We start from the raw sequence: 15,424 nt of genomic DNA on the forward strand, positions 1-15,424 counted from the left end.
ATATATCAATGAGAATATCGGGTTATAAACCATCGACATTCTTCGAAGGTATCTAAGAAAATACTGGTACGAGTTGACATAAATCTAGAGCGGAAAGGCAACCATCAATGATTTACCGTTTAGTGTATTCCACAAATTTCCGGTATGAACTCCAATGCCAGAATTATTTGCATTAACTCAGAAAATGTCAATGGTTAGTTCCCGCTAAGTATAATACGAAACAAAGTATTTAATTATAGTAAACACAGGCTATTATCTAACATCGTGGGAAACTACTTGGAAAATGGCATTCCACCCAGATAAGTGTAATGTAATTTCAGTCACCAGAAATAAAAAAACAATCACATTTAACTACACATTACACAATCATTCATTAGAACATGTAACAACAGCAAAATATCTGGGGTCACCATCAGTTCCAACCTTAAATGGGATGTGCATATTAACAACATATGCAAGAAAGCTAATAGCACACTAGGCTTTCTAAGGAGGAACCTGAACATAAGTTCAACATCCATTAAAGAGCAAGCATATAAGTCCCTAGTAAGACCATCACTAGAGTATGCTTGCTCTGTTTGGGATCCATACTTACAACAAGACATAGATAGCATTGAAAAAGTTCAAAGGAGGGCTGCACGTTTTTTTACCAACAAATACAGAAACACCTCAAGCGTTGGTAACATGTTACAACATCTTGAATGGCGCAGTCTCTCTGACAGAAGAAAAGACTCCAGATTGGTAATGCTTTACAAAATTGAACACGAAAAGGTTGCAATTCCTAAAAATAATAAATTAATTCCTCAAAAAAGACAAACAAGACATTCTAATTCGAACAGCTTCCAAATTCCATCCTGCAAAACACAGTACAGAAAAGAATCATATTTTCCAAGAACTATTACCGACTGGAACAAACTACCAGATAACATTGTAAATTGCACTTCAGTAGACTCCTTCAAATCTTCAATCTCAAAGCATCAATATTAATTACAACATCTTACTTTATTATACAAAACATTTTATATTTTTAATTTTTCATATTTTTTTTTAAAACTTGTACATTTTTTCAATCTATGTCTTGTTGTAAGTTTCCTCCTGTGACATAATCTTCAATTTGTTGAAGGCGGTCACTATATGGTAGAAGTAGAAGTAGAAGTCTGACAATTAACATCCACATGTATAAAATATAAATCCATAACAAATCGCCCCACACCTAATCGCCCCAATTTTTTATAAACTCGTCCCAATTTGGTTTACCAACTCGCCCCACTTATAAAAAGGGTAAAATCCTATTGAAAATAGTTTGGATTAATTACCCCAATTATGAAAAGGGTTAAAATCCCACTAAAATAAGGTCTGCCAACTCGCCCCACTCATAAATTTTTCATTTTTGTTTGTTTTCATTTTCAAACCATAATCCGAACTTACCAATCAATTTTCTAACAACAATAAAACCTGCTTAGACTACTTTTACTACCAAAAACAAGACGCACACTTATTGGAAACATTGTTAGTAAATGAATGAACAGGCATTCTCTTTGATAATTACTTGAAAGTAACATTTGCCTTTCAATGATAGGTCGATAGTGTTGTACTGTTGAATACACCTAATCGCTATTTATTCCATTCCGGATAAGTTCTAAAATTACACAACTTTTTCATCCAGTTGAAGCTATCTGAGACCCTGTTTAAACAATTCACCATGCATGATACTTTTTAATGAGACCTGTTTAAACTACCGTAAATACTTCAAACAAAATATTTTTTACTTCAATTTTAATTTCGAAAAAAGTGGATCATACTATATCAAAGTTTCTTGATGATCACTTTCTAAAGTTTTTTCTCCCTCAGCTCACTACTGATGACCTCCATTTTTCGGCCGGTGACCCAAACAGGAAGTTGTATAAATGACTGTTTTTCCCGGAATGGACTAAATAGCGATAAGGTGTATTATTCTTAATTCAAAGACAAAAGTAACCAATTTGGTAAGTGCTATGATAACCAAGCTTTTAATTGAAATCCTTTATATCTATAATTATCATTTCAGATTTAGTGAAACATCATTTATTTCAATAATAATAATTTTTCGTTTTTTTGTATTTTGTGTAGATTAGTTTTCATTTAAGCAGTGGGGCGAATTAGCAGACATGACAATTATATATTCTTGTAGATATTACCATTTTTCATTAAGTGGGGCGAGTTGGCAGGAGTAATATTAACAGGATTTAACCCTTTTTCACAAGTGGGGCGAGTTGGTAAACCAGTTTGGGGCTATTTCTTTAAACATTGTTAAAAGTGGGTTGAGTTGGTGAAGAAGTAGGGCGATTTTCCAGTGGGCGATTTGTCCTGCTTCCATAAAATCTCTTGAATACTTTTAATAGATCAACTTAGAACCTCTTCTTTTTTTTGTGTTGCTGTCTAATTATAACAAAATTGATCATGAGTTTTTTCCCAGTACAAATTCAGTATTAATTCAGCCCATTGTCTTTGATAAAACGTGTCAATACAACAACCTGTCTAAATTTGATAGTTTCTGCAAAGGTAACATTTCCTTCTGCAACAATGAACCGATCAGGAAATTATGAACTATAATTTGCATATAAAGCACCATAATTCAGTTACCTTGTTTTGTAACCCCCATTGACATAATGGTTACATTGGTACATCATACAAACTATCATAAATCATCATATTCAGAAATTCTCAAATCCTGGTTCATTTGTAACCTCTGTTGACTCAAAGAAGAGGCTGAGCCTTCTATGACCTGTGTTTTGTATCCATTTAGATCTCACTTGTTATGCCATTAACATCAAGAGGGCTGAGGAAAACCCTAGTTCTATGGGGCCATCATTCTACAGAAATAACTGATCCTGATTTCAGTGATTTTTTTAGAGGGTTTAAAGTTTAAATTCTGGCCCCCTTATCCTTTCAGTTAAATCCTCATCTTTAAAAATAAATTCTAAGGAAAAACTGTATCCTAACAGGTACCAATAAGAACAAAATTAAATTATCTTCAGCATTGTTAAATATCTTATTGCATCTTAAAATGAAACACACCATCAGAGAATATTTGCTCTGATTGGAAGAAATTGCAGGTGTAGTCAAAATTTGTTTTTGGCTTGCCTGTCCATTCTTTTGATGTGTTTTATCATTTGATTTTGCAATTTGATTAGAGACTTTCTGTTTTGAATTTTTCTCGGAGTTCAGTATTTTTGTGATTTTACTTTTTGCTGCTCACATTTTTATGGTAGCAATTTTTATATAATTTAATGTAATTGCATAACCCCTTTTATATAAAAATTAAAAAAAGGTTCTTGATCTTGATGACCTGAGGGATATAGGGCTAGTTATCACTAATTACTTATACACTTATGAAGATCGACACACAGGAAAAAAAGATGGATCAAGATAAATCAGGGTTAGCAAAGTATTACCCGCCCGGGAAAACCCAGGCGGGAATTCCAGTGTTTTCCCAGGCTGGGCAATACTCCAAGAAATGGGTAACACTGGTCAATATGATTTTTTAAGCATATTTCAACACAAAATAGTAAAGACTTGTTGTAGTTTCATAGTATTATAGCTAAATATATACATTTTATACAGATAACCATAGAGAGTCACTTCTAGAAGATTGAAATTCAATTTCATTCTTTTCTCCACTACTTCTATAATGGAAAAGGCCTCTCTCAATAATTCTCCTAAAAGTCTATTAAATCGCCAATGTAGGCAGAATACAAAATTTGAACATTTTAGGATACCTTAATTTCCTTGAATTGTTTCAATAATCCAAAAAAAATGCAGTGTATATGTGAACTATGAATTTAAATTTCTTAACTTATGCAATCATATTGCTAAAAAAACACCCTACAGGGTCAAGTCATTAACACTTATAGAAATGAAAAGGTTGAATATTGTTATATAAAAATATTTCTGACTTTATCTAAATAATTACTCATTAATTAGTGATGTACATATAAATTATGCAAAAGTAATTTTTCTTACATTTTCTTATTAATTCTTAACATGCTTAATGTAAGTTATATACATTTGAAAAAATGAATTCTTTGAATTTATGTTAGCAGTTTGACCAATCTAGATGGGAGGGCGATTTAATAGACTTTTAGGAGAATTATGGAGAGAGGCCTTTTCCATTAATATTTGTCTAATGTGTGTCTACATGTTAACTTGTCTCATAGTTGCTAGAATAGTACTTTTTCAAATGTACATTGTATGACACTTGTATTATCAGACTCTCAAACAAGTAAACTTATTTATAAATCAAAATGTTCTTTATAAATATCTTAAATGTATTGCATTTGAGTTTGATCACTAAATCCTTTTTAAAATTCAGGTCAATATTTTATATTACCCAGTATTACCCAGTAAAACTCGGGTTTTCACAGTATTTCCCACTGGGCTGGGCAATACTCATAAAACCCTGAGATAAATAGAAGATTAATTGCATCACTCAAACTGAATCACTTTACAAATGTAAAAGTAAAAACACAAAAATTAACTGCAACTTGCAATTGACAATCTGAAGATATTTTGAAGTTTATAATAAAATTGTTAAATGTATCCAGATAACATTCAGAATACAAAAAATGTAAAAAGATGCATGTTGAATGGTCTATTTTTACGTCATTTCCAATTTATGTACATTAAAAACTTTTCAGTTTTAAACTATGGTCCTTCTCAAATACCTTTTCAATGCTTTACAAATATGGATATGAAACTTTAATGTAGTGCTTATCATCAATCCAAAAAAATCATTTTGTTTATCTGTAAACAACCATGTTTATTAGTTAATATATTCCATAATTTTTGACAGGTGAGAATGGGCAAGTTGATGTTCTGGTACATAGTACAGACGTGTTCACATGTGGTATTTGTGAGCATAATGAAGAAAACCTTATAGATTTTTTAAAACACAAGATACAACGTAAGTAATAAGTATTAATATTGTTAAATGTTATTTTGAGCTTTGCCTTAAGAGGTATTACATGTAGCTATGTTATATATGAGATATATGAAAATAAAGATTTATTTTTTTGTTCATTCATTAATGAAAGTCGTGAAAGTGAAATAGTGAATTTATAATGTTAAACAAGCTTTAAGCAGCCAGTTTGGTTCTATTTTATCAAACATTTCTGATGAACTTTTCACTTGCAAGTGAATATTTCAATCTCTTTAATCTGTATGCCTATGACCTAAGTCCTTCAATTAAACCCCTTAAGCTGGAGATGGATTATATATATATATATATATATAAGAAGATGTGGTATGAGTGCCAATGAGACAACTCTTCATCCAAGTCATAATTTGTAAAAGTAAACTATTATAGGTCAAAGTATGTTCTACAACAGATAGCACCTTGACTTAAACAGAACAGCAAACTATAAAGTGCCCCAAAAAAAGACTTGTGTAAAACCATTCAAACAGGAAAACCAACGGTCTAATCTAGATGAAAAACAAGAAACATTAATGAACCACATCAACAAATAACAACCACTGAACATCAGGTTCTTAACTTAGGACGGTGCAAACAAACACAGTGGGTTTAAACATACCAACCTTCACCCTTACCTTGAACAATAGTGTAACATCACAACACTATAAAATATCAATTGAAATGGCTTAACTCAATCAAAAGACATATGAAAACAAACAAGTGGATATACACTGAATGGATGAATTTGATCTATGACACATGTATTCAGCTAAAAAAGGAAAAGAATGTTAACATTGAAAGTGAAACAAGGATGGACCATTTGGTTAACTGATTCTATCCATAAAACAATCAATCTTTATATACAGGTTAAAACATTGTTAAACATACTTTTAAACTTACAATATGAAATCAAACAGACCTAGAAAAATTCAATTGCATGTGACCGTTATCTTACATTTAGTATTTATATTTATCATGTTTATGTTTATATTGGGTTATATGACTGTCTGCAGGCCTCAGAGGTCAAAACATTTTATTGACGATGTACGTTATTGTATGACAAAGGGACTTTTTTCTTTTGTTTTAGATCAAGGACCAGGAAACTGCTATGTTTGTCAGCTATGTAAGATTTCATATACTAAAGACTCCTCGCTCATTCAGCATTATAAAGTTAAACATAAAGTGTCATTGGTTCCAAGGAAAAAAAGGAGAAATAATTTTCATGAGAAAGAAGATATTCAAGACATAACAAACATCATAGAGGAAAAAGGAAATGATTATGATCTTCAAATTGTAAATATGGAAAACCTTGATGTTGTCAGTTTATTAACCAGTGAAGGTTCTGACAACAGTAAATGTGACCCTAGTTATGAAAAAGACAGTAAAACAGATGGGCCTCAAACTGTTACACCTGATTGTGATATTATTAATTATTGTGAAGAAATTCCTGCCTCAGTAACTGTTAACACAGCCATTGAAGATTCTTTGCCAATGGATCAAAGTGATGGGACAACAGAGATTGGACATTTAGATCTAAAATCCGACAATGACTTGTCATTATCTTATACAGGACCAGTTGCTATCAAAGATAATCAGGAAATTGTGCAAACAAATTCATCACATGAAGAAAACAGTGTTGTCACTTGCAATATTGAAATAATAAGCTTGGATGAACCCAATAATGATCTTTTTATTGATGATGACGAATCACAGGAAAGAAATTTAAAATATGAAAATGATGATAAAACAGATGAAAATGATTTCTTTTTTTGTGTGAAAACAAATTTAAATGCCGGAAAAACTATTATTTATGAAAGACAAAATTTGTGCTGTATATATTGTAATTACCAAGATATGGTATTGGCAAACTTGTATCAACACATGTCTGATCAGCATTTAGATCACATGAATACCAAGGAAGAACTCAAGCTGGAAAACACAAATGACAATATAAAGCTGATGAAGTTTTCTGAATATAAAAGGATTTGCTTAAAATATCACATGGGATCTAGCAGGAAGAACAGAAATACCGAAATGCAAGACCAAGCAGGAGAATTTCCCTGCAGTAAATGTGATAAAATATTTACTAGATTGCGTTATTTGAAAAAACATATCACCCTCCATAAACCTGAAAAACCTTTTCTCTGTGATTTTTGTGGGAAATCGTTTAAAACTCAAACCTACCTTACTATACATCATCGCTCACATTCCAAGAAGTCGTACGAATGTGAACAATGTGATTTCTCATCATCAAATACTGCCTTAATACATATACACAGGCAACAGCATAACAATGGGTGTGTTTTATGTGATATCTGTGGAAATGCATACTCTGATAAATCAACCTTAACAAAACACAAACGTGTTCATGATCCTAATCGTCCATATCAGTGCAACTACCCAGGATGTACTTGGCGGTTTTTAACAGAAGTTATGTGCCGGGCACATCAAAGGAATCATGACACAGAAGGAAAATTTAAATGTTCCCATTGTGGTTATGTCTTTCGACACAAACATCATGTCAAAAGGCATGAAGCTCAAGTGCATGGTATTAAAAATCAACCTATTAAGATTGATGATAAAACAGATAGTGGATTAGAACCATCAAGTATGAACAACATACAGAGTATTAATGAAGTCAAAAACACAAATGAATTGCAGGAAAAAGATACATCTACAGTTAACGTTATAGTAGAATCGACAGAAGAAAGCACTTGTTTACAGGAGTCTGTGTCTGGTGGTCAGTTAGTAATTACAACAGACACTGAAGGGAATGCCTTGAATTATCAACTCACAGAAATTTCCAATATAGCTTTAATGGACTCCGGAGGAGGGAGAACAATTATTATTCCTCAAATTGACTATGGAAACGTTGTTTTGCAGAGGGTGGAAAATGCAGTTGGTGATTCACCCATGATTAAAGTTACAGAATTAAAAGAGAATATATGATATTTTGTGTCAATTGTTTTAGTATTTTATCATTATTTTTATTTCAGGGCCTCTTACATGTTATAACTGACTATATATGCAGAAAGGGTTTAACTCATTGTTGAATGCTGTTTAGTAGCCTATAGTTGTAAATTTCTGTGTCATTTGATCACTTTTGGAGAGTTGTATCATTCTTATTCATATCTTCTTATTCTCATAGGATCATGTACCCAATACAAGATTGCATGAACCATTATAAACAGGGATTCCGCTTTAAGATTTTTTAGCAATGGCTTCATGAAAAGATATTAATTAGTTTTAAATTCAGTTATCATTGTCATCTGGCTTACAGTTGTCAGCCATATAAATTTTTAACTTGATGACAGAATGCATCTAAGTAGAATACTAGCTTGCATCAACAAAGATATTTCACTCTTGCCTACTTTTTATTGTTTCAGAAATTTTAGAAAAACTTAACAACAAAAAGACAAACAAGTCCACAAAATACTTCATAGAAAACTAAAGAAGTGAGCATCACAAACCCCACGCAGGTCTCAGGTGCTCTGGATTGTTGACAGACACTAGGCCTACTCCACAAAATGTCCCTATCATTCTGATGGCCAGTACAAATTCAATGATCAGTCTCATTAAGTGACAAGGTGACAACCCTATTCAGTAAGAGGACATGATTGTGGGCATCAGTGGCACAGGTTAGGGTTAACAGCTGATATCCAGAAAGGTTAATAACCAACATGAGATGGCCTCTGTAAAACTGTCGAATGAATGACTTGAACTTCAATACTTAGATCCTTGATTCATTGGGTTTATTTTAAGTGTCAACCCATGGCCACAATCAAAGAAATCCTATAAATGCATTATGTATAAATAGTAAACACAATCTCTTGAATATTGCTCAACTGGGTACTATGTATATATACTCAATATGCAGGGGCTAAAAATCCATTATCTGATTTATTTATAATAGTTTCCATGGTTTCCAGTGATCTATGTTATTATGTATGACTGTCAAGTCAATGACACAGGATGGCAAAGGACAAGGTACGATAAGGCCTGTTTTTGGCCCCCCTATTTTCTCATTTTTCAAATTCTGTTTTTGAAAGCTGCTTATTATGTCAAAATATTCCCTAATGCTTGAAGTTTGTTAGGATGAACTTCAAAACCACTAATTCTAGCATCTGGGTGAGGTGAGGGATGTTAACTTTCTGTTATTATTCAAATATTGTAATGATTATTCACTTTCCAGGTGTTTTGTACAATATTTTTTTAGTTTTTAAGTGCCTGCGCCAACGTCACCCAGGAATTTTTTTATTCGGATGTATTTAGCACTGTAATTTTTCTGTTTAAATCGACGTAATTTTCTCTGGGTCTTGTAGACTCACCCTAATAAATTTTAAGAAACAATGACAAAAAATAGTAGTTTTTCTTTGTTTTGGCTTTTTTGGTGCCCTTTAAGTTAACCCCTCAAACCTCACCCATTTTCTGAAATTAATGGTTTTGAAGTTCTGCCAAACAAACTTCTGATGTACGGTAGTTGTCGATTGTTTATGTAATTTATACCTGTTTCTCGTTTTTCGGTTTTTTATTTTATATAGATTAGACCGTTGGTTTTCCCGTTTGAATGGTTTTACACTAGTAATTTTGGGGCCTTTTATAGCTTGCTGTTCGGTGTAGGCCCTACATTGACCTATAATGGTTTACTTTTTTGTTATTTTGATGGAGAGTTGTCTCATTGGCAGTCCCACCACATCTTCCTATGTCTATCCAAACCGTAGGAAATATTTTAGCGTGATAAGTAGCTTTCCAAAGCAGAATAGGGGGGGCCAATAACTGTCCTTATGCTACCTTGTCCTTTAATATTGAATTAAGTGACTGATTGATTAACAATTTCCAGTATAAATCAAAAGCAGACCACCAGGGTTCTGTTTTATCTTTAACTCTTTCACTAAGTTTTTATTGACATTAATTATTCAGAGAATTATGAATGCAAATTTCAGGATTCAAAATAATTATGAGGAATCAATTTTGTACATACTGTAATAGAAATGAATGGAATGTATAGTATATTACCTTTTGTTAGCCTTAATTCAAAACGTACAAAATGTATACACTCAAGCCTGCAAAAATAAGTTTAAGGGGTATACAGAAATCACCATGTCTGTTTGTCTGTCCATCCCACTTCGTGTCAGATGCACAACTGTTGTATTGTAAAACTTTACTGCTGCAGCATGGGCAGGGGTAGTGTCAAATACCACATGCAAGGTAATTATGACCTTGATTTTAACCCCCAAAAAACCTTGTACAATTTGTGTTTGGTGCATATTTTTTGTACTGTAGACCAAACTTAATCAGTTGCATCATATAAATGGAGTTAGTCTTATACCAAATGCAAGTAACTCTGACCTTGACCTTTGACTCCTATGATAGTTAGACCTTTTACATGGTACAATTCATTTCTAATGCATAACTTTTGTACCGTAAGACAGATAAATCAAACTTAGTCTGCAGTTGCATCATCTGCTGTCAAATTCTATCTCGGGTCACTGACCTTGAACTATGACCACTATGATATAATATTCTATCCAACTGTTGTCCAGTTCGTAACTTCTGAATTTTAAAACCTCAGTTACAAAACTTGGTATGCACATGTGTACATACATCATGAGCTTGGGTTTGTTATATGCAAAAGCCAGATAACAGATTCACTTTGACCTTTCACCCTTATTAGATAAACTGCATGTGTCAGCCACAGCTTGATTTTTTTGTCCTGTGAAATACTCACTCTATTTGGAATAAAGGTTTTTAAACATCTACATGATTGTCAAACAGAGTTAACCTGACCTTGACCTTATTTCATGTTTAAGTTTTTGATGTCAAGTCCACCTCCTATACTTCCAGCAATATTCTTCTGACCGTTTGGTCTCTTCTGGAGAGTTGTCTCATTGGCAATTATACCACATCTTTTTTTATATTGACCACAATTTCATGATTCATTGGACAATTTTTTTTTCTGGTCTCTTTCTCATGATTTTATATATAGCAGAGGGATATTTTCATTTAGTGTATGGAACATTTGATGTATGTTGAACATATCAAACTGACAGGTTTCATCTTACCTTGACTTCATTTTCATGGTTCATTGAAAGTTTTTGTAATTTGGGTTAGTTTTTAAATACTACAGTATATGCTATAGGGCAACTTTAATTTGTTAATGGAATGATTGTAAGGTGTACACATCTGTCTGGCAGATTTCATAACCTTGAACTCATTTTCATGGTTTATAGGTCAATGTTAAGATCTTATAGTATTCAGTTCTTCAGATACTATAAACAATAGGTAAATTATATTTGGTGTATGGAATAATTGTTTGGTGTTTATGTTTGATAGGCAGAGTTCATATCACCTTGACCTCATTTTCTTGGTTCATTGGTCAGTGATTCGTTTTCAGTGATTGTCAGTTTTTCAGATATAATAAGCAATGGGTAAACTATATTTGGTGTATGGAATGATTGAAAGGTGTAAATGTCACTGTCAGGGTTCATATGATCTCGACCACATTTTCACGGTTCATCATTTGTCGATGTTCAGAAAAAATATAAAGACAACAGTAGTATACCGCTGTTCAAAAGTCATAAATCGATTGAGAGAAAACCAATCCAGGTTACAAACTAAAACCGAGGGAAACAAATCAACTACAAGAGGAAAACAATGAAGGAACAAAACAACATACACAGAAAACAAGAGTGCACACGCTGAAATGTCTCGCCTTCTATACTAATCATTGATATTATGTTGATAGTCCTAAGTATAAAGCTTTATTACAACTGTCTCATAAACTTAACATTAACCAAGATAACTAAACAAAGACCAATGAACCATGAAAATGAGGTCAAGGTCAGATGAACTATGCCAGGCAGACATGTACAGCTAACAATGCTTCTATACAACATATATATAGTTGACCTATTACTTATAGTTTAAGAAAAATAGACCAAAACACAAAAACTTAACACTGTGCAATGAACCGTGCAATTGAGGTCATGGTCAAAAGAAACCTGCACTACTGACAAAGATCATAAAATATTTCCACACACCAAATATAGTTGACCTATGGCATATAGTATTAGATAAAAAGACCAAAACTCAAAAACTTAACTTTGACCACTGAACCATGAAAATGAGGTCAAGGTCACATGACATCTGCCCGCTAGACATGTACACCTTACAATCATTCCATAAACAAATATAGTATAACCACTGAACCATGAAAATGAGGTCAAGGTCACATGACTTCTGCCCGCTAGACATGTACACCTTACAATCATTCCATACAACAAATATAGTAGACCTATTGCATATAGTATGAAAAAAACAGACCAAAACACAAAAATTTAACTATAACCACTGAACCATGAAAATGAGGTCAAGGTCACATGACATCTGCCCTCTAGACATGTACACCTTACAATCATTCCATACAACAAATATAGTAGACCTATCGCATATAGTATGAAAAAAACAGACCAAAACACAAAAATTTAACTATAACCACTGAACCATGAAAATGAGGTCAAGGTCAGATGACACCTGCCAGTTGGACATGTACACCTTACAGTCCTTTGATACACCGAATATACTAGCCCTATTACTTATAGTATCTGAGATATGGACTTGACCACCAAAACTTAACCTTGTTCACTGATCCATGAAATGAGGTCGAGGTCAAGTAAAAACTGTCTGACAGACATGAGGAACTCAGTCTGCACCAAAATTTTTTTCAACTACTAGTCCGAAGACCAATATTCTGACATTTTTCTTATTGGGCCAAACAAAATTTGGCAAAAACTTACAAGTCCGAATGAAATTTTACTAGTCTGGGGCATCGGACTAGTGACTAACCGTGCATACTGGGACCTTGCAAGGTATGCACATATTAAATATATTTATCCTATTAATTATAATAAGAGAGAATTCAACATTACAAAAAAATTGAACTTTTTTTTCAAGTGGTCACTGAACCATGAAAATGAGGTCAAGGACATTGGACATGTGACTGACGGAAACTTCATAACATGAGGCATCTATATACAAAGTATGAAGCATCCAGGTCTTCCACCTTCTAAAATATAAAGCTTTTAAGAAGTAAGCTAACGCCGCCGCTGCCACCGGATCACTATCCCTATGTCAAGCTTTCTGCAACAAAAGTTGCAGGCTCGACAAAAACTATTAGATAACAACTGCCATATTCCCAACTTGGTACAGGACATTTTAAGAAAAAAAAAGTGGGTTGGACCTGGTTTTGTGGCAAGCCAAACATCTGTGCATTATCATGATTATGGCAACGTAAATATAAGTTTTTTTTCAGTTTTTCAGATACTATAAGCAAAAGGTCAAATTTATTTGGTGTGTGGAATGATTGTAAAGTATATATGTCTGTGTGACAGAGTTCATGTGAACACAACCTTATTTTCTTAGTAAGATGTACTGTGGATTCATTATAATTAGTTTGATACTGGTACCAATTTTTGTGGATTTTGTGGATACAGGCCTAGGAAAAACACAAATTTAAATGTTCCAACGAATTTCGAATTTGCTGTATGATACAGATTTTTGAAAAACCCCAAAATCACATATCTATGAAAGTGCAAGTTTTCTCCATTCCATGAAAATTGGTACCCACGAAAATTAATGAATCCACAGTACATCATTTTTGGGACCCTCTATAGCATGCTGTTCAGTGTGAGCCAAGGCTCCATGTTGGACCACACTTTGACCTATTATGGTTTACTTTTACAAATTGTGACTTGGACGGAGAGTCGTCTCATTAGCATTCATACCACATCTTCTTATATCTATGCCAGTCTGTTTCTTAGGTAACATAAATGATAGTAGCCCTTTATTTGGTGTATGAAATGATTATAAGCTGTACATGTTACTCAGTCTCGCATATCTCATCAGATCAATAATTTTCATGGATCATTTATGAGATACATGTAGTAAAACCTTCATATTACAGACTTGCAACATAAATTCAATCAAGTTAAGCAGGAATAAATTTCAGTGTGCGAACTTTTGCTTTTTGTTTATTAATTTGTACTTGATATGTGTTTTATGGTATCAACAATTGTCTATCAAGTCTCATAACATTTGGTTGAGGCAACTTAAGTAAGAGAACGGAAACCAATAATTCAGCAACCGTTATACAACCGCAAAAATTAAAAATTTGTCAGTCTTATATTGGTATCACGTTGTCGTCGTTGATTACTAGATCTGTTTTCATTATTATCACAGCCAAATGTAAACAAAATAAATGCTTGATCACTGTTTAATGTACTGTTATGTTAAAACACACAAGTGACTTTCAATGCATGTGTAAAAGAGGGACGAAAGATACCAAAGGGACAGTCAAACTCATAAATCTAAAACAAACTGACAACGCCATGGCTAAAAATGAAAAAGACAAACAAACAACAGCACACATGACACAACATAGAAAACTAAAGAATAAACAACACGAACCCCACCAAAAAACTAGGGGTGATCTCAGGTGCTCCAGAAGGGTAAGCAGATCCTGCTCCACATGCGGCACCCGTCGTGTTGCTTATGTGATAACAAATCCGGTAAATAGTCTAATTCGGCAGGTCACATTCATGAAAGGGAAGGGGATTGTAGTTACGATGTAAGGAACATATCCGATATCATTTGTGAAACGGTTATTCCATAACGGTCAACCAACTCGTGATGGCGTCCGTAAAATTTACGAAGGGATGATTTCAACTTCACCATTTGGAACTCTTAAGAGTTGTCTTCCATATACCAGGTCTATCCCCTTAAGTGATGCCATAAATATTCACATTTGATCTGTATTTTGTTGTAATAAGCATTCTGTACAAGTTTCATAGCATTTGGTTAAAGCAAACTAAAGTTTAGAGAATGGAAATGAAATATTCAGCAAATTTTTCATTTGGAAAGGGGATGACTCTAGAACATTAAAAGTGACACCCTTTAAATTCTAACTTTATCTGTATTTTGTGATAATTAATAAGCGTTGTGTTTAAGTTTCATGGCACATATTTGAGGCAAACTTATGTAAGAGAATGGAAACAAAAAAATTAGCAATTTTTCAAATTGTAAAGGGACATGACTCTAGAACAATTAAAGTGATAGCCCAAAAATTCTTACTTGATCTGTATGTTGTGGTTATAAACATTGTGTATAAGTTTTATTTCATTTGGTTTAGGCAAACTAAAGTGAAAGAATGGAAACCAACTTTGGGACGTACGGTACACAGCACGTACAGACAGACAAGGATAAACCTTAATGCCTCCTCTGCTACTGCCGGGGCATAAAAATACTTATCTACATCTACATCTGCGACTCAAAAAAGGTACTTTGTCCCATCACTCAAGTATAAATTTTAATTTGACGTCTTCCAACATGTGCAGTATTTATTATTCTCTGCTTTCCTTGGACGAATGCTATGTGGGTGACCAACACATACTGTTTAACAGTGAATAACTCAATACCACA

At 33.3% G+C, this 15,424-nt stretch overlaps 1 protein-coding gene across 1 annotated transcript; it reads left to right on the forward strand.

Moving 5' to 3' along the window:
- The first annotated feature begins 91 nt into the window (after positions 1-91).
- Positions 92-7,899, forward strand: LOC143079680 (uncharacterized). The gene is made up of 3 exons (XM_076255163.1): positions 92-193; positions 4,829-4,939; positions 6,036-7,899. Exons 1-3 carry the CDS (start codon positions 145-147, stop codon positions 7,895-7,897), a joined length of 2,022 nt encoding a protein of 673 aa, XP_076111278.1. The 5' UTR covers positions 92-144; the 3' UTR covers positions 7,898-7,899.
- Positions 7,900-15,424: the final 7,525 nt, after the last annotated feature.

Source organism: Mytilus galloprovincialis, chromosome 6 (assembly GCF_965363235.1).
Source record: "Mytilus galloprovincialis chromosome 6, xbMytGall1.hap1.1, whole genome shotgun sequence".
NCBI classification, from domain to species: Eukaryota; Metazoa; Mollusca; class Bivalvia; order Mytilida; family Mytilidae; genus Mytilus; species Mytilus galloprovincialis.